Here is a 20964-nt window from a genome sequence, read left to right as displayed (position 1 = left end):
CTAGGTGCTCCCAAAGCACCCTGTTCTCATCCTAACCTCACTGCTGTCTACCTCCCTCACTAGGCTGTGAGCTCCTTAAGATCAGGGAGTCAATATTTACCAATGAGTTCCCACATTAGAAATCTGACCGACCAGAGGAGGTCTCAGGAAATGCTTATTTTTTTTTTTTTAAAGATTTTATTTATTTACTTGAGAGAGAGAGACAGTGAGAGAGAGCACGAGCGAGGAGAAGGTCAGAGAGAGAAGCAGACTCCCCATGGAGCTGGGAGCCCGATGCGGGACTCGATCCCAGGACTCCAGGATCATGACCTGAGCCGAAGGCAGTCGTCCAACCAACTGAGCCACCCAGGTGTCCCAGGAAATGCTTATTGAATTAAAGTGAACACACCCAGCACACTGTTTAGTAAATGCATCGGAAGTGGGCCTCACTCATTACATTTTCCACAAAATGTGAGACATGGATCTCACCAACTCCCAGCAGTCTATGCTTTTTTTTTTTAACCTAATCCTTCTAAATTTATTAAGTCTCTCCCACTCCTTCCCCTGATCTTTCCCTCATCTAATTAAAAAAAAAAATCCTTAATCCATTTGGATTTGACTTGGATTTGTTTTCAAACTGAAAATCAATTGTCCTAAACACCGTTTATTAAATGAACTCTTTCTTTCCTTATTCATTTGAGGTATATCCTTAGCTTTTATTAAATTCTTATAAAAATATAATTTGTTTTGGAAACTATCTCTTCTACTCCATTAGATATATTACCATATGGGTTTAGTTACTATCATTTTAATATACTGACCTAGCTATTTGCTTTTTAATGTGACTATGTTGTTCAGAGTAAGAAACTAGAGAGGAATATTTTAAACATACAGATAAGTAAAGAAAAAATTAAATTACCCACACTCCCGTAATGTAGAGATTAACCATAATAATCATTTTGATGTAAAAAGGGTGGCTTTCTTAGCTGACTTCCACTTCACCATCTTGCCAGATTAACTGACATTTCTGTACTCCCCTGTGGAAGGTACTGGTTGATGTCACAGCAGGCTGAATGTTCCTGGGGGCAAGTTTACTTCGTTCTCAACATCAGTGGACTATGCTTAGCAAGAGTCAGGTGTGTTTATTCCAACATGTTATGTCAGGTGCACTGTTTATTCTAATGGTATGATTATTTATATCACACATACTGATAAAAACAATGTGTATAAAGAGAGTAATTGCAAAGAAAACTAAGTTGAATGCTAAAGATACTAAAAATATTACTGTCGAATTATGTGTGTGTGAGAATTCTAAACAATGGAAAGAAATTATAAAAATCTGGGAGTCCATACACAGCTGGCTTCATAAGCGTGTCTAAACTCCTGATCCACTTTTAAAATCCAATATTTCACTTATCACATTTTTAGGTGGTTACATTATTGGTGTGGTTAGTGCAAAAAAAAAAGATAACAGACAACTTCAGAGGAGTCAGTCATAAAAAAGAACTATACCTATGTCAAAGATTAGCCAATATTTACTTGTATTCAAAAATTTTTTCATTAATAATGATTCTCTTCATTAACCAAATTTTTCAATTAACTGATTAACTACCAGTGCTTACAGAATTGCAGCTACTATACCATCAGTCATTTAAAAATGTATAAAAATTGACTTACATAAATGAGATCAGGCTGTCAATACTGTTTTATCCCTTTTTCATTGATTATAGGTATTACAAGTCATTAAATATTACTCATTTTTAATACCTGACTCGTTACTCCTATTAAAGTTCTATTCAATGCTTCCTCCCCCAACCCCCAACCCCATGCTTCCTTTTATTAGACATGTAAAACTATGTACCTTTTTTGACTTCCTCTTTGCAGGACTGACAGAAAACTAGCAGTTCAGTGTTATGCTCATCCTTGGGTTTCTTTCTTTTTTTTTTTTTTTAAAGATTTTATTTATTTATTTGACAGACAGAGATCACAAGTAGGCAGAGAGGCAGGCAGAGAGAGAGGAGGAAGCAGGCTTCCTGCTGAGCAGAGAGCCCGATATGGGACTCGATCCCAGGACCCTGAGATCATGACCTGAGCCGAAGGCAGCGGCTTAACGCACTGAGCCACCCAGGCGCCCCCCTTGGGTTTCTTATACAGCTAATTTTCCTTTCTCAGTTTTCATTTTCCTTTTATTTTTAATTTTAATTTTGTTGTTGTTTTATTTTGTAAATTATGAGAATCCTTCTTGGCAGATGGACTCTGGATCAGACACAAATGTCTAATATCCTGTCTCCAAAAATAAAGTTATATCGTAAGTATGAATGACTAAAAGCCTTGTTTTGCCTTGAAGGCAATTCTACTGTCGCCTCCCTAGACTGACATACCTGGCCAGGGAGCTTATAACTATCTAGAAAGCTTTAAGACATCTGTTGAAATTGCTGATTAAGTCCATTAAATGGTCTAATAGCTTAGCTTTGTGTTTTCTGAAAACCCAAATTAAATCAAGGTGCATCTTCTATTTTTTTCAGTGAATGCATAATATCAAATTAAAGGCACAAGTTACTTCTTGCTTTCACTGCTCCATGCCACGAAGCATGTGAAGAAGCAGTGATTAGTTTCACAGAACTTGATCAGAGATCTAAGGCCAAAGATTCTCATAGCATACTGGCTTCTTTCTGAATCTTTCAACACCCGTAAGAGTTTGAGTTACTTAGCTCTTTGAAACTCAAATCTCAATCCTAACTTACATATTAACCTCAAGTGCACAAACAGTATTCTTCCTGAAAGAAGTCTTATTTTTATTTTCTAAAATTGGAAATTGAACACAGACTATACTTTCCACAGCCAAAGAGACAAAAAATCTAGGTACCTTTTAGGAGATGTGAAGCTTTTCACAGGCTCTTTAATCACTAGGTGAGCTATAGAACAAGAAATTGTATAAATTTGAACAGAACCGCTGAAAAAAAGAATTAACAGTCTAGACTTACTAATATTCTTCAGTATGTCAAATACTTCCAGTGTTTAAGGATACCTCACAAATGTCCTATCACAACTTTTGGCAAGGTGGTATAGATAAACATCTGGGGCTATCATCTGGGCATCATTCATGTTTACTAATGAAAAGCAGTCTGTAGAGCAGCTACTCGAAGTCCAAAATTATGAAACAAATTAGGAGAGGTTTATTGGTAGTACAAAAGGTCTTCGACTTATGAACATCCCCTTCCTTAGTCCTCAGTATCATTTAAAATACAATTCATCTTAAACAAACTTGATTTTTCTAAGCTTTAATGGGGCACAGCCACTGTATAATTGAGGGCATACCACAGCTTCACAAACCCACTAACTCAGCACAGATCTAGGCTTCAAGTTATGTGCAGGGCACGGTACCAGACAAAAGTGTTTTCCATTGTAAATGTGATCGAAGAGGCTTTTTTTCTATTCTACGTAATGATTTATTCAGTTGCAACCTTAGCATTCACAAGGCAACTCAGACCCAAGCTTGGTCGGGCAGTGGATGAGCTTTGTACTTCTTTAGTCTGTAGCATTTTTATACTGTGCACTTCAAGGATGCTAGGACATGCTGAGAGGGCTAGAAAGGAAGAACTGGAAAATTCTAGGGCACCCTTGCAGCATAATGACCTAATCCAAGAAGGTCAAGATGTTGCCAAAGATCACTTCCCATTGACAAGTAGGATATGCTGCCCCAAAATCGGACTTTAGGATTTCAAAACACGCTATCTCCCAAAATGCCATTTTGGTATATTGATCATTTTCAACTGTAGGTACTTGAAAAGTAGTAAATGCAGGAAGAGGCCTTCTCTGAACTCTCCTGACCTACCTTAAGACAGATCCTCCAAAAGGAACTCAACTGTCATCAACTCTGTTCTTGGGAGGTTCGTCAACTGGGGAAAAGATTTATCACAGTGGACAAGAAGTCAACACTACACCCAGGCAAAATTTTTCACAAACTGTCTTAACTCTCCTTTATTCTTCTAAGGGGCCACTCACCTTTCTTAAAAATCATCTCTTCTCCAAGAAAAAAAAAAAAAAATCATCTCTTCTCCCCTAACAAAGCTACCTCACTCCCCTTTCCCTAGTAAGATGGTATTTAAGCTTGAATTTTAAGCCACCTTGGGGGGGGGTAATCAATTTTCCCTGGGTATCTCCCATGTATACATGAGGTATACATGTTAATACACTTCAGTAGGCTTATCTCTCATTAATCTGTCTTCTGTTATGGGGGGAGAGGTCTCAACTAAAAATTCAGAAGGGTAGGGGGAAAATTATCTTCCTCCCTTACACTACTATTAATCACCACCCTGGACATGGGAAAGTGTTCCAACACAGTAGACAATGACAATCTTTCCTATAAAATTTTATTTATTACATAAAAAATTCTATACATTTGTTAGACTAAAATACAGTTTTCATTATAATTCTGGCAACTGAGTCAGTACACAGAGAAAACTTAGCATTGGATCAGCACTTTTTTTCTAGTTCATATTTCTGCACAAGAAAAACATTTCAAAGCTCCATTTCATAGAGGCTCATTGTACTCTGAAGCCAGATGGAATTCCATCCAATTCAGAGCTCTTGGAAGTTAATTTCCCAGCAAGATTTGATAACTCCAGAAAGTTAATTGCTTAATATACATATTTTTAAAGTCCTCTGAGAGCATAATGCTCTGTCTGTAAAGTCTGCACTGTGTCAACAATGACAGTCACAAATAGTAGGGCTACAACCGTGTCTGTGGGGCATGTGCAAGCACCTACATGTTTGTTCCCCCACCTGAATACAGTGTAGTGACACTGGGATAAGGAAAAGCTCAAAATGACCCTAAGGGAAAGGATCCCAAACTGCAGAATTCATGGAAGGCTGAACTCTGATCCTATAGTTCATAATGGACAGACAGGACATGATACAAGAATCCATTTTGACACTATGAAATAGGATGCAAATGGCAAAAGAAAATGACAAAGACAAAAAGGCATCAGGTTAAGAAATATGTGGCACCACAACATATTTCTCATGCTGGATCACACAACAGTGAGTGATCAAGACACACTGATGCGTGTTTTCTATTCCTATCACCCCATCCATACCCTGGGCTGGGCCGGACACTGGATATAAGCCTCAGAGCCTGAGAGATCAAGAGCAGGTCCCTATTGCACTGACTCATCTTAAAGCTCAGCTGCCTATTCTAGGACTTCTACTCTATACTCCCAAGGTTCAGATAGGCTGAGCCAGCAAGTACTTAAAAGTTGGACCTTTGGTCTGCAGAAGATATGCTTTTGTCTTTGGTTGTTTTTCCAGAGCCCCTGTAATTTTGTTAGGTGCCCTCCATACTTTTCTCCCTACTTTTTGGTTGGTTGGTTGTAATGTTTTTCCTCCTATAATCAGATCAGCTAACAGCCCACTAAACTTATTTCATTGGGTACAAGACCTGTTTGAAGTGCATTCAGTGGTCAAGAATATTCTGAGACAATACCATTGAAACTTCTTTTCATTATGGAGCCCCTATTACCCTTTTATAGGAAGGAAGAAGTCAGAAAACCTCAGCAACACAATATAATCTTGTAGCACTAAGGCAGCATAGAAGAAAGGTAACTTTCCCTGTGCTAAGTCTCCGAAACTCAAAACCAGCACAGAAACAAGAGGAGCCAAAAAGAACTTCTGAGCACACACTACTACTGGAAAGAACCCAGATGATGGAGAAAATTTACTTAAGAGTCTCTGTCTCAAATCATCAGCCCCTGACACTGTCTTATTATTGTCTCATTCCTGTGAGGTATCTAACACAATTTATGAATCTTGGCCTGGTGATCAACATGGTAAATAGAGAGTGCTCACATTTTCTAGTGGCAGGTAGAATGGTCCGTGGGATGCTGGCTGGAGCTTCCTCTCAGTTCCATGCCCATTTATTCAAGTCTTCTTTTCAGTCCTTAATTTTACTTACACAGAATGATTTAACACAAATTCCTGAAAAAAATAACTAACTCAAACTACATTCCAATCGGATGGGAAGGGTAGATCAGATTCAGATGGGAGGATCAGAACATTCTAAGTCATACATGTCTACAACAAAAGGAATGTCAAATGCAGATACTTACAGTGGACTTAGGCCCTTTTTCACCTGTTATGGGAATTTCCACCCACGGTCTCTCCATTTGCTACTGTAGAAGGTTCATTAAAGCTCTTCTGGAGGTGCGGGGTGGGGGAGGGAGCTGACTCTCCTTTCTTCTCCAGCCAGTTATGAGATTCCCACTGCTTCCTTCAGCTTGAAAATGTAGGTAAGGGTTTGATGTCTGACTACAAATCATGACTCACTGGAATCAAATCTTAAAAGAACTTCAAACTCTTTAAGGATTTCTGCCTGCTCTTTTTTTAAGGGTCTTGAGGTCCCTCCATGTAGATGCAGCACGCTTACCTAATAGTAGGGTTGAGATGTGAAGAAACCCACATGCTTCCCTAAAGAAGCAGGGATGGATGCAGGGGAGTGGAGGCACAGTCTTGTTGGCAGAGTGGCCAAAGGCTCAAAAACAGTCAAAACAAAGAAACACCTCCTTGATGTAACTAGGAAGAAAAACAACGTTTGAATTCCCTTCCTCCCACCCACCAGCATCTGCTCCTCCAACTTTCCACTAAAATATTGTCAACTGTAAACTACGCCGAGTTTGCTAATTTCTCATCATCTTCAACTGTTCTTGGTCACAATGACTGATGACGTATTTTTGGACAGTGATCCTGATAGCATTTGTCATATTTGAGAAACAAAAGAATCCAGTGCTTTGGTTGATGGATAATTATAAGATTCTTGGATTTTTTTGTCCACTGCAAAAAACTGGGTAGCTTGCCAAAATCCCTCCCCAACACACCCCATCACACCTCCAAGGAATGAAATCTTACTCTTGAAGATTCAGTGTTGACCATTTTCTTACTCCTTTCAGATTAGTGTGGTTTCGGTTTCCAAAGCTAGTACTAAATCAAAGTCTTCAGGTTATACAAATAATTCCAAGTTATAAGTAGGTAAGTACCATATTAGAAGTATTTTTAGTGGAGGCCCAATCACTACTTTATTTCAAAACATGTTATCAAACCAACTTTAGGGCAGCCTTTGATTTGTGTGTGTTAGGCCTTAAGGGGATGGTGGGTTGGAGGCTGGCAGATAGAGGGTCCTGAAATTCTATTACCATTTCAAATGTTCATAAATGTACTATGTGCTTTTGAGAGAAAGAGAGTCCATTACTTTCATAAGCTTCTCAAAGGGGCCCATAGTTCTCTCAAAAGATTAAGAACCTGCTTAATATTAAATATTAAATTCAGGTCTTAGCAAGTAAAACAGAAATTCTTGAAACATTTGGGAATTACAGTGATTTCATATTCAGCTAGATCTTGACTTGACCTTGAGTAACCTAAAAGCTTCATTATTCCGAGTACCCTGGCCTGGAGTATTTATTCCTCAGGAAATCATTTTAGTTGTAAAACTTGAGTATCAAAATGGAATAAAATTGCCTAATATTTTGGTTCCTAATAATTTCATATCTTTTCCACAAATTTACTATTGAGTTCCTTTAGAAAATATCAAACTAAAATCCTTTCCATGTCATTTACAAAAGTGATCATTGTTTATGCAATACTGAAACACCATTTGCCATTTTTTATGCATATAAAAATCCTGAAGATGGGAAAGAAAGTACTGTAGTATTTCTATAGAAAGGTTTTCCATAGAAATTCTCAAATTTAAAAACTTTGCATTGAAGCCTTCTATAAGAAAGTTGTTTTAAAAGTTTGAATCTTAGATTAAAGTTTTCTCTTAAAATGTGGAGAGTAAGAATTTGGCTCACGTTTATGAAATCTGAATGGGGCAAGTGTGCTGTTTTAAACTGACAAGTGTATACAACATAGTTTTTTGTTTTGTTTTCTGAAGTTTGTTACAAGCATTAGATTTTTCTCTTGGCACATTCAAATGTCCTGCTTTCAAAATTTAGGCTATGTGCCGCTAATCAAAAATGAGCTAATTTCAAAAACAGCCACTGTATCTGAACAGTGCCTACTTTTCAAAAGGGCTAATATGCATCCTGAGTACACAAAGATACATGAATATGCATTTAAAGCAAAAGGCAGTCTATGCTGTGAATTTATAATACACAAATCTCTGCTTTATGTGTATTTACTTATGAACCTGCAATTTTCCAATATATATTCACAGACCACGTCTTAACAACTCTAGGCAAGCCCTTATAGTGCACTCCTATCTGTCAGATGGAATATATGAAAAGAATACAGAAATTAACTCTGGCAGGTGCATTTATAAGCCTCCAGACTCTCAGGATTTTTTTTTTTTTTTTTTTTAAGTAGCAATAAAAAAGCAGTAGAGAACTTATTGAAAGGTGAAAGCTTAAAGACTTTTCTGAAGGTAATGTCTTGTAGGCTACGTTAAGGCTACTGGAAACTCCAGAAATATAAATGAGGTTACTGACCAAAGACAAAATAAAATGCTTAGGTCACCATAATTGGCAGCTCTGGTTTTGGGACTGACCCTACAGTTCTATTTTGTCGTTGCGGTGGTTTAGGGGTGGGGGAAGATCTCCTGAAATGGCCTTTATTAGCTAGTACTGGCACATGGTGGAAATCGTTGAAATTTGGGGGGCACGGATATGCCCTGATAATTCGGTGCCCATAGTTCTGGTGGTAGAAGCATTACTCTGGTATAAAGCAGCAGGTCAGCATCAGGATAAAGGAAGGAGTCATCTCTTCACTAAGCCCAACTGGGATGAAGTCCTGAAACTGCCCTGGAAAGACAAGGGCCCTTGGCAGATACCAAGGTCAATGGTACTGGCAATTGGCAGCTTAATGTTCTTTGCTTAAAAAAAAAAAAAATGGAAGAGTAAAGGAACATCTCTACAAAAGAAAAAAAAAAACTTATTTCCAGCATAATTTTAAAAGAGACTCAGTGAGTACCTCTTCTCCAACCATTACACAAAAAGTTTGGGGACCAGCACACAGTTAAACTACTTAAATTGCGGTAACATAGGACTTAATCATGCTATAGGATAGGATAAAAGCTCTAATCCTAAACATTAAGCATTGCATTAAATGGTTTAAAGGAACAACCTGCTTTGAGCTCTGCTCATCTATGCAAGGATTATATAATCTCAATGCCCTAGCTAAATTACTAATGTTTACCTAAGTACTGGTTAAGCCTCCCCTAGAAGATGGGTTTCTTGGATTTATACTGAAATATGACCTTTTCCTTTCCACTTTATATGACTGCAGCACTTCCTCTTGAGGCAGGAGCCTGCAAAGTCTAAATCAGGTACCAGAGCCTTTTGCTGATGGCAGAACCCACAGTGATGCTTGGGTCCCCATGATCACCACTTACACTGGAGGACCTTAACTGTACTCTGGAGATGTTGGTACTGAACACGACTTTGAAGATCCACCACAGAAAAAGACACAGACCACAACACAGAGTCAATGGCTTCTAAAATTTTTCAGGTCACCACATATCACAGATAATTTTTGTTCTTCATCTATTCTTCTCACTTGGGCAGAAGATGGAGGCAGTGAGCATTGAATAGCAGTAAGGCAGCCCAGAGCTAGCTGAAGAATGACTCGCGATGAATGAAAGAGGCAGCAGGAATATCCAAACATAACCCCAAAACATTGAAATATTGCTAAAAAGCCTCTGTGAGGCTTTATAAAATGTATCAAGGAATGAAGCTCATATGAGAGTGATATTCTCTACATTAAATATCTCTCTGTATGTGCCTGGGTAACACATATATGCAGAGAAGCATATATCTACCTATGTGGCACACACATTTACTTAGGGAACACAGCCTAGTAATTAATTTGGAACTCAAATGACATGGTTACACATAGATCATAATTTCTAAACACAATGTTAGTAAAACAAAATTTATTTGTAAAACAGGACCTGTTATATAAAATGGCACACGATCAAGTTATACAAAAATACAAAATTTCTTTCTGATTACAGTTCTAGTTGCAAATGATAATTAGAAAGCATTCCTGGTGGTTTCCAAATAGCTGAGATTGCGAGCAAATGAACAGGGGAGCAGCGAGAGTCCATGATGCTGGGATGTCCAAGTGAGTAGAACCTAATTTCCAAAATTCAAGACTTCCATCAGGTCACTTTGGAGGGACATCTCCTAAAACAGCTAGCTCCTAGAATGTCTTCTGTTCTGATACTCATCTTGCAAACTTTTTCCAATCCTAAATTTAGTTCCCAATGTCTCTTAATGTCCAAAATCTGTGTGGCTATGAAACAGAAGGTATTCTGAATTTTCTTACATGATTTGCTCTCTCATCTATTTGGATAATTGTTAGTTACATAATTATATTTATTCCATTTCAGAGGATACAAAAAGAGTACAATGATACTGTCTGGCGATGTTAGATGTTAACTTCTGGAGGATTATTGTTTCAAAATAGCTATTCTCACAATGTTGGTTTCCCAGGTCTTGCCAAGATAAGAGCTCTTAACTGTGTGTATTTTGTTTTGTTGTTGTTGTTTTTTTTTTAATCCAGACTCTTATTGCAAATATTCTGAAAAATCAGAAATATTACATGAGCTTTGAAAAGAAACCAAGGCATTTAGCAAATTTTAGCCTAGCTAGAGTAAAGAACACGGATACTAAAAAAAAAAAAGAAAAAAATACAATTTACCTTTTGCAGCAATTTAAAGGTCTAACCCTTTGAAAGCAAGCACATGAGCAAACCGCTGCTTATTAAGCCCTAGTGACATTAATTGTATGCATTTCCATAATACCGGTCTAACTCACTGTCTACTTCTGGTAAGAGGCAATGCTTTCTTTCAAAAGATTCTTCTTCCATGGAATGATAAAATGCTGAGGCTTTTTTTTTTTTGTACAGAGCCTGTATTTAGTGCAATAAGTTTAAAAAATCTGCTCTGAAATATTTACTTTACATTAACAAAAATAGCTTTTTTTAAAAAAATCGTAACAAAAAGGAGTTATCGCATAAACAGATCATGAATTATTCTTAGCAAATTACACTTTTTTTTTTCCTTAAAGCATTCACCATTACAATAAGCAGAACAATGGAATATTAGCCATTCATATCTGGTAAGCTTCAGGAATAAAAAAGAAAAAGAACGAGAAACAAAAAAAAACCCCAAACCCATTCCCGAACAAAAAGAATATTCAACACTTGAGGATCAAAACATAACCAATTCTTCAGTTAAACATTGTAGAATTCTGGATATTTAATGAATTGCAGAGGAGAGGAGCACCTGCCAGTATGGTTTCAGATTTTACAGCAAGTATTTGAATAAAATGGCCACTTAGCCTGGAGCCACTGAAGGTCCTTAGGAGCAGAAGCCCAAGCACTGGAATTTGCAATGCTTTGTGTTCCAAGTTTCTCTCCCTTTTTTATTCCTCCCAGCATTACTTAATCTGCAAATCAATACACGGAAACTTAAAGGCTAACGTTGCTGGGCGCCCCAGCTTCCCTTCAAATCAGTCACACCAATGTGTGGAGGGTGCTACTAAAGTAAGAAATGAAAGAAAGACAAACTATAAGAACAAAGTTTGCATAAGAAAGATTATCTACCCTTTTCTTTTTAACCTACTCTCTTATAGAAGCTTAGGGTAAACTACAAATACCTGAGGAGTTGGTTACTTTTTAATGTTGGCTGACAAATGCATGAGCTATTATGAAAATTCCCATATTGAGTCCACTAGTATGTTTCTAAAAGTAAAATGACATGGCTTCTTTGATTGGGGAAAACTGATTGGAGTATCTCCTTATTTATCTGAAAGCATATGCCTAGTCTCGTCCCGCTAGGACTTATGCATCAGTAAAGTAAGACCTTGATTTTTATGCACACATCAGGGAAATCATCCCTGAATAAACTTTAGACAGAGAATTCGGTACAATCATTTTACCTAATTTAAATAACTAAAGTTAAAATCTCCTCTAAGTTATTAAAAATGTTAATCAGATATGAATCTTAACATTTCCATTAAGACAATTACAATTGAAAACATTAAATGACGGCAGTTGCCTTGTAAAAGCCACCCGTATGAAAGGAGTACATGTTTGACAAAAATAAGCATAAAAAAGGTATTAAATCCCTGTTCCTTTTCTCTGATTTTGGCTGATTATGTGTGTGTGTGTATATACATATACATATATATACACACATACATATACATATATACACACACCCACACACACAAATACATAGTTATGTGTATATATTGTTTTGGAATGTCAATGGGTTCCGTAACGGTCGGCTAGGTTCAAGCAGAACTTGCTCCCGAAGCCTAGAAAACAAAGTCATACAGAGTAGAATCTTAGACAATTACCATTAAAAGGAGATCATGAATGATGTTACAAATACATAGATGGTCACAAGCGGCAACAAAGCAAAATGGATTGAGAGCCCTTCTCCCCAAACCTATATTCCAAGGGGCTGCAATTCCTATGAATGTGGAAAGTCACACTTCTGGGTAAGCTCTGAGATATGCAGAGAATACATCTCCCGCCTATGTTGCTGCAGTGTCCAGGTTTTTCCCCTCCCTTTCCTCTATAAATTCTTCCCTATAGGCAGAAGGCCAGAGTGTCTCCTTCTTCAACTTCTACATCACATGTGATCAATTTTTCTAAAATAATTTTCAAAGATGTATAGGGTGACCTCACAAACCTTTGACGTTTCCTTAACTAGTGAGTTTCTCTCAAAAAAAAGGAAAGAAAAAAAAGTCCACGAGGAAAACTGGAAGTACTTATATTTTAGTTCAATGATTCCCTGTCAAAAAGGAAATTTAAAAGCTCATTTTTTTCCCTAAACATTATTCTATAGGCTAAAAGTAAATTCTAAAGTAAAATATCCCACTAAGAAAGAAGATAGACCAGTGAACTTAAACAGCAGGTTGTACAGATATGGCAAAATAGGTATGATGCTTTCATACAACTTTCATCTATGGGAATAACATGTGAATTAAAACAAGCAAATACAAATAAACAATACTAAATTCTACCAATCCCCAAACTTTAGTGAGAAATTTCTCAGGTAATTATTTAGGAACACATCCAAGATGGTGGTCAACTCCAACCATGCTAATGGAGAAGAGGGATAAGAATGAGAGGTATTGATTATGCTTCAAGTATTTAACTACTCTGCGAGAAATTTCTCAAATTCTCTCCTGCAAAGTTTTTAAGCCATATAAAAACATCATTCTTAGGGATCAAATGCTGTAATGTCCAAAGCACCAGAAAAATGCACATAAAAGAGATATTTCAGGACAGAGTGGAGAGTTTTGTTACAAATTTGAAAGCAATGAGCTGATGAACAATATAAAATAAAAGCAAAAAATGAATGAAGATTTTAAAGCAGTGTTTGAGTTAAAGGACAATAATTTAAAACTGAAAGCAATATTAGGGGGAAAAATCTAAGTTCTTGGCTTCTGGTGGAATGCCACATAACTTGGGCAATTCTATTATTATTACCTATGAATTAGGGTTTCGAGGAAAGAAGGCATACTTGCCATCTGGTCTACCACAATTTATCTCTCACTAAAGGATAATGCAAAAAAAAAAAATACATGTCAATTCATGGTTCAAACTAAGATAGTGTAGACCTCCACATATTTCTCCCTTTGGAAAAATGACTATTACTGACAAATGATTTAATAGAAGTGCCAACCACTAGAAAGACAGAAAGTGGTAGAGAGAAGAGGGTTTACATTTTAAGATTTTATATTTTACCTTTTTAAAGTTATAGGCTGGGAACCTTATTTACTGAACAAGTAAGATAAGCCAAGAATGACACGAAGAAAGCCTTCCTCATTTACCCATGCCACCAGAAGGTTGGCAAGAATCTTTACTGCTTTCTCCATTGGCCAGTGGCAAGTAAGAGAGATATAGGGAAGGCAAGCAACCAGACCATGGGCATTGCTGATGGTGACTCTTGCTCACTCAATGCAGTTCTGGCTAATGCATGCTTAAAACTAAGAGCTCTACATCCTTTTACTTAAAATTAGAGTGATCTATACTTGGGAACTAAACACTGAAGGTTTGACTTTATAATCATCAGTGCTATTAAAAGCAACCCCAAAATAGGCCTTGGAAGGGGGTTATGGAGAATGAGTTTTTATCTACACATTCTGCTGAGGCTTCAATTTAGGTTGAATATGCAATTATTTTGCATATTCATATGCATATACATATGCCCCCCCAACCTTAAACGAACCCATTTCCTTTACGCTTATATACTTAAATGGGCTTGTTTTACATTATGTATTTCTCCAGATGGAGACCTATGAAATCAACCACTTACTAAACTAGAAAGAAGAGGAGTCTTAATCTCATGCTTTTGGAAGTTACGTGCAATGAGAAGTCATGTTATTTAAAATGTACCATTTAAGGAGGTAGGCAATTATATAATATTTTGAAGTCACATGCTCTTTAAGAATACATTAGTAAAATAAGCAGTAATTACACAAATATGTGCGAGAGACATCTGTTATTATGCAGAGGTGAGAATATCTATGGGAAAAGCTACTCAGGATTCTCTTATGCTGACTGAGTTGCTTTTTGTCAAATAAAGTGCAGTACTTATAATACACACGTCTCCCTGACCAGAGATAATTTATCCTTCTCACAATCAAGCTGAGGTTAGAGAAGACCCGGTTGTCTTTCTGAGCGGGGAATGTGAGTGTTGATGGAAATAACCTTGTTTCCTACTGAAAAATAGCTGAAGAAACAAAGAAAGTACAATCCAGGCAACAGAAGAAAAAGTCAGCAAGGGAAAAAAGACAGCAACAGAAACAAACCAATATTAAAAACGTGGGGGATATGAATTTTAGCAAGTTGAAAGGAATTATTATCACCTTCCAAAAATGACAAAAATCAAACTGTCAGTTCACGTGTGCAACCAAATGTTCAGTCTGATGAAAACCAAACACTGACAGTTAAAAAGGAAAAAAACAAAACAAAACAAAACAAACACCCTCCACCCGAGAAATGGCAATTTTACTTTAGGGACAGAAACAGTCCCTCCCCACCAGGAGCACCGGGAAAAGACACTGTTCCTTTCAGCTTACTTTTACAGAAGGTGGTCTCAGTTGTGACAAGAGTTCTGCCATCCAAGTGATGGGTAAACACACAAACAGAAAGAGCAGAACATCCTGCGTGATACAGATAACAACAGCTTCTCCCGAAGAAGTGCAGTCAGTGAAGACACTGAGAGAGAGGAAGTGAAAATGAAACTCTTGGAGGCCGGCCACCTCCTCATCTCCACCTACCATCGGTTTCAGCTCTCTGGCATCGGCAACGCCTCCCTTACCAGCTTCTTTCATTGCTTTTCTACTGTTTTCCACAAACTCCTGCAAAATAGGGACCAAATGGCATAAATTCTTAGGTCCTTCAGATTGTGGTTGGTAGATGAACCTAAGGAGCGTTTACATTTTGGATTCAATGTTAATAAAGGGATGCCCTAAAAACATAGCAATAAATGATAGTATCACTACACAAGAGCTGCTAAGTTGGTGCGGGTAGGCAGCAATGTCAAGATAAAATCTTTTTTCCATACATTCACTGGGACCATCTCACTCAGGCTCAGAGAGAGAATGTTACTTCTATTTGGAAGAGAAAATACCTAATTATTTTTAAGAGGACTATTTTCCCATAGATTCTTGTTTTATTTGTTGTTTTACTTTTTCCATATCAAGGTTAAAGGGAATAACAAAGACTATTTTACTCCAGAAGGCCTGTCTTTAAAATAACCCTAGAAGGTAAAAGAAAGCACCGATACTAAGCTCAGATAACTCTTTTTACCAAACCAGAAATAAGCTACTTAAAAAAAAAATGTCTATTTGGCTTTGAAATTACTCCATAAAGCAGGAAGACGGGAAGTTACAACAAGAACCTGTGGTAGAAAAGTAGTCAAAATGGGATTATACCCTGAAGGAAACATCTCTATCTTGTCAAAGTTTATGGAGCACTTCTCCATTCGATATACTCATCATTCTTACAGAAGAAAACTAAAAGAAGAAAAAGTGTTATTTTTTTTTAAACTCAACTTTTGATCAGAGGTTTAAAAAATAGAAACAAGTAATTCTTCTTTTTTTTTTTTTTAATATTTTATTTATTTATTTGTCAGAGAGAAAGAGACCGTGCACAAGCAGGCAGAGGCAGAGAAAGAAGCAGGCTCCCCACCGAGGAGCCCGATGTGGGACTTGATCCCAGGACCCTGGGATCATGAGCTGAGCCTAAGGCAGTGGCCTAACCAACTGAGCCACCCAGGCATCCCACAAGTAATTCTTCTTCTTAAGATTTTATCTAAACCCACTGTGAGGCTCAAACTTACAACTCTGAGATCAAGAGTCACATGTTCTACCGACTGAGCCACGCAACCATCCCCAAATTCTTCCAAATGCCTTCATCAAAAAGGAGATGGATTGCTCACAAGTCAAATTCCATCACGAGAACAACCAGTTAGAATTATAGTATAGACATTATGGAAATGGCCAAAATGTAGTTCTCAGTGAAAGATATTCAGTACCAAATACGTCAGCTAAATCATTTGGAATTTTTGTGACTGTGAGAGGGGAAAAAAGGAATCTATTTTATTTATTGACACATTTTATTTATTGATTTATTTATTTATTTATTTATTTATAAGATTGTATTTATTTACTTGAGAGAGAGACAGACAGAGCATGAGAACGGAAGGTCAGAGGGAGAAGCCGACTCCCAACAGAGCAGGGAGCACAATGTGGGACTGGATCCTGGGGCTCCAGGATCATGACCTGAGCCGAAGGCAGTCACTTAACCAACTGTACCTCCCAGGCTTCCCGACATATTTATTTTATTTTAATTTTTATATTTTATCTTTTTAAAGATTTTATTTATTTATTTGACAGACAGAGATCACAAGTAGACAGAGAGGCAGGCAGAGAAGGGGGGTGGTGTAGCAGGCTCCCTGCTCGAGCTGGGGCTCAATCCCAGAACCCTGGGATCATGACCTGAGCCGAAGGCAGAGGCTTTAACCCACTGAGCCACCCAGGCACCCCCCGACATATTTATTTATTTATTTATTTTTAAAAAAGATTTTATTTATTTATCAGAGAGAGAGAGGGGGAGAGAGCGAGCACAGGCAGACAGAATGGCAGGCAGAGGCAGAGGGGGAAGCAGGCTCCCCGCCGAGCAAGGAGCCTGATGCGGGACTCGATCCCAGGACGCCGGGATCATGACCTGAGCCGAAGGCAGCTGCTTAACCAACTGAGCCACCCAGGCGTCCCTGACATATTTATTTTTGACTTAACTAGATAAACCATGCTCCTGGAAGAGGACTTGTTAACTCAATGTCTAATGTTCAGTCTTCAACATTACCCACCCTTCAGACAGGAACATTTCACAGCTTACTAGCAAAGTACTATTAAGTATCCTTAATTTGGTAGTATTTGACAGTGTTAACAGTATATGAACCATTTAAGTAGGATTTCTAAATTTTAAAAAATTTCTATTGAGATTCTAACATAGGGAATCTGCAGAGTCTACGTAACTATAACGTAACTGTAAAGAATCTGAATGTAATACCTTTATCTTTGGATCTTGACTTACAGAAAACAATACAATACAATCAGGGTCTGCTCATCTGTATTCATTATGAAACACCTTCAATTTGGCCTGGCATACTTAGGATAATGAGTTTTAATGGGTCTGATGGCAATAATATTTGGAAAGGTGATAGAGAAATACAAGCAGGTACTACAACCTGGGAAGTCTTTGAGCTCCACTTTAGGAAAAGGCACTTAGAACATCAGTAGTCCAGTGGTCCAATTCAAGGGCTAAAATGCAGGTTTAAAAAGTCAATTCTAATCCATCTAATCACAGAGAGGGAGGCAGGAGTTTGAAATAATGTGAATCGGGGCTACCTAATGGTTATTGCTCCAGCTATAAACGGTCCCATCCATGCCAAGAAGAGCTCCTTCCCTGATTTCCCCAAGACTAAGCTCATTCATGAGCACTACAGGTCTCATCCTCAATTACTCAGTTGCATATAATAGCAATGAAATACAGACAATGTCTTGCAAAATTTCTGAATCGTATTTTTACCCCTAAAGCAATTGAGGGCATTTGAAGTACTTACCATCAGCACTTTATCCATATAGAATTCTCTGCCAGGGCTCCCATCATTGTATTTTGTATCAATGGCAAAACACAAGAATAATACATCCACTACCATTTCGTAAATGGACAGGAAGCAATGAGCGACTAGGAAAGCAAAGAGGCAGACGATGATCAGAGGCAGCACCCAGACTGTGTAATCTTGCTGGTAGTTGAGCAGCATAATCCCAGCCAAGCCTGTGCTGCAGACTATCAGCACCTGAAGCAGAGAGAACAAAGAGCCCATTTAACAGCCACTGTTTGTTCAACACGTGCAGATTTCAAGTTCCCTTCAAAATTCTTAAATGATGGTTGCATACATTCATTCCACCTCAAGTTAGGAAGTATGTCATCCACACAGACCCACAGATACATACACGTGTTTATCACATAAACAAAACATCGTCCTTTAAACGCTCTGGTTTACATGAAAAAAGAGTCATGTTTTCCAAAGATTATGCTTATTCCTTAAAACTTCCCATATATATAGCACCTGTGGCCATTTTTAAAATAAGTGTATACATATTTTAGGAAATGACCCCAATAGCACTAAGAAAAAAATTATTGACATTCCGGGGTATTGCTATGTACTTCTAAGCACTTTTACATATATGAAATAGCATTATACATACGAATCATTAAAAGCTATTCATTAATATTTATAATATCACTATCAAATGTTTCATAAACACTTAGTCACATAATTTCATCTTACAGGGGACTTAGAAAATTTGACCGGGTTCCTACATCTGGAGACTTTTATTGTTTTCTGGTATAAATAATGCTGCAACAAACATCTCTGAGAGTTTTTTCTTTGTTTCATATTTTATTTCACACAGAATACATGGCGAATTGAATATGATTTGCCACGAAATTTAAATTTAGATTACCTGTGAGGAAAGAGGTTGCCACAAGCATCCATCATAGACGAATACAAGAAATAGCCAATTTGCTTATTGTCAAGAATGACCTACTCTGATCATTTCCAGGCAGCACTTGAAATTTCTTGTAGTTCTTTTACTATATTTTAGTTCAGCTTTTCAGTCCCTATAATGGTTTATGGCAAACATCATCATCCTCATTTTATAGACTGGGAAATGTGCTCAGAGACACTATGCAACCTGCCCAGGGTCACAGAGTAGAAGAGCAGATACCACCTAAATCATGGTCTTGCGATGCCAGCTCCAGCATTCTTTGCAGGTAAAAACTCAGTAAATACTTGGATATGGATATAAAGCAGCAATAGGTTATACTGAATCCTAAACACAGTCTTGCTCAGCCCCTTATTTGCCTTACCATCCATCATTAAGTAACAAAGGAAAAGAAAGAGTCCTCTAGGATCATAGCAGTCTTTCCCTGTCCAGTGCTGAGAACAGGCAGCTTGAGAATTAATTCTCTTGCCTTTCCCCTACTATTTATCCACACCAAAGCATCTCTCCTTCTCTATTATTTTAACCAAGAGTTATAATGCATTAGACGAAATATTGGTTAGGCTATCAGCTGACCCTTCTCGGATGATTTTAGGGAACAAATCTGGGTCTGCTCCAAATTTTGAAGACCCTTTACCATTTTTTGGTGGCAAACATTCAGGAATCCTCTCTTACCATTACTTTCTGGGGTGACTTCTACAGGTAACTAATTATATCCATTTTCTCTCATGCTTTTTGGTTTTAGGATGAAATCACTGTTTTTGATAGCTCTTCTTCAAATTGTTGATATCCACCCTATAGAAGGACTTAGGTTCTTTATGCTCTCATTAGACTACTTAAAGTCAAGCCACATTTGAAATGTTAAAGTCAATTATAGGGAGAAGATGTGACTCAGACAAACCAAACCAATGTTGAGATAAAAGCTGTTGAGGTGGAAGAATGGATACTGTCACTTTAGAAACAACTTCAAGAATTTATGATATTCAGGGGCGCCTGAGTGGCTCAGTGGGTTAAAGCCTCTGCCTTCGGCTCAGGTCATGATCCCAGAGTTCTGGGATCGAGCCCCACATTGGGCTCTCTGCTTCATGGGGAGCCTGCTTTCTCCTCTCTCTCTCTCTTTGCTTGCCTCGCTGCCTACTTGTCATCTGTCTGTCAAATAAATAAAATCTTTAAAAAAAAAAAAAAGAGAGAGAATTCATGATATTTAGCTGAAAAGGTCAGAGAAGTGTAATAATTGTTTCCAAATACAGTGAAAGGGCATCATGCATTTATTCAAGCAGAGGATACATTAATGGCTCTCAAACGATGAGGGGTCTAGGTTATCAATTGGGGAGTTCGAGAATAACACAGATTCCTGGGCCCTACTCCCGGAGTCCAGTTGGTTGGATCTAAGATGAAACCCAGCAATATTTATTTAAAAAGTACCTCAGGTCATTCTGATAAAGTCCACAGCCTATAAGAAGTACTGGTCTTTATCAATGGTCTCCATAGTGGGATATACATACTCAAGGAGTATTGAAGCGGATCACCTAGGACTTCATATTGTATTTCTCATTTATTGAAATTTTCTTTTGTACTATGCTTTACAATACATATTATTAAAAGCTATATATATATATTAATAAATATAAATATATTAGGAAGTGTGCTCAGATTTTTTTTTTCCTAATAAGACACCCGATTTAAAAAGTTTAGACTCTCCTGTCTACAGGATACATTATTGGTGATGCAACAGAAGAGATTCATATACAGGCCAGGATATGAGAAGCAGGAAGGAAAGGGTGCTAGTTTTGGAATCAGAAAGACATAGATCTGAATCACAGAGTTAATGCTTCCTAGTTTGTGACTCCAAGCAAGTTCAAATTCAGGCTTTCTGAGTCTGTTTTTCTGCCTTTAAAAG

The 20964-nt window shown here is 37.6% G+C and overlaps 1 protein-coding gene across 3 annotated transcripts in view; it reads right to left on the bottom strand.

Moving 5' to 3' along the window:
* SLC44A1 (solute carrier family 44 member 1) overlaps positions 1 to 20964 on the bottom strand; it is a 202014-nt gene that overhangs the window by 34290 nt on the left and 146760 nt on the right. Inside the window, exons 14-16 of one of the 3 annotated variants that reach the window (XM_045081649.1) lie at positions 18119 to 18355; positions 15270 to 15350; positions 9882 to 12290 (exon numbers count right to left, since the gene is read on the bottom strand). In XM_045081649.1, coding sequence (XP_044937584.1) covers positions 12267 to 12290; positions 15270 to 15350; positions 18119 to 18355 — 342 coding nt within the window. In that variant the 3' untranslated portion in view covers positions 9882 to 12266. Of the gene's footprint in view, positions 1 to 9881; positions 12291 to 12314; positions 15351 to 18118; positions 18356 to 20964 lie in introns of those variants that run through there. The other 2 variants (XM_045081650.1, XM_045081648.1) reach the window with 2 other exon arrangements.

This window comes from Mustela putorius, unplaced genomic scaffold (genome assembly GCF_011764305.1).
Source record: "Mustela putorius furo isolate JIRA1106 unplaced genomic scaffold, ASM1176430v1.1 tig00000580_pilon_pilon_pilon, whole genome shotgun sequence".
Lineage (NCBI taxonomy): Eukaryota > Metazoa > Chordata > Mammalia > Carnivora > Mustelidae > Mustela > Mustela putorius.
Note: the sequence above shows the minus strand (reverse complement) of the source record. Positions and strands in the feature narration are given on the sequence as shown.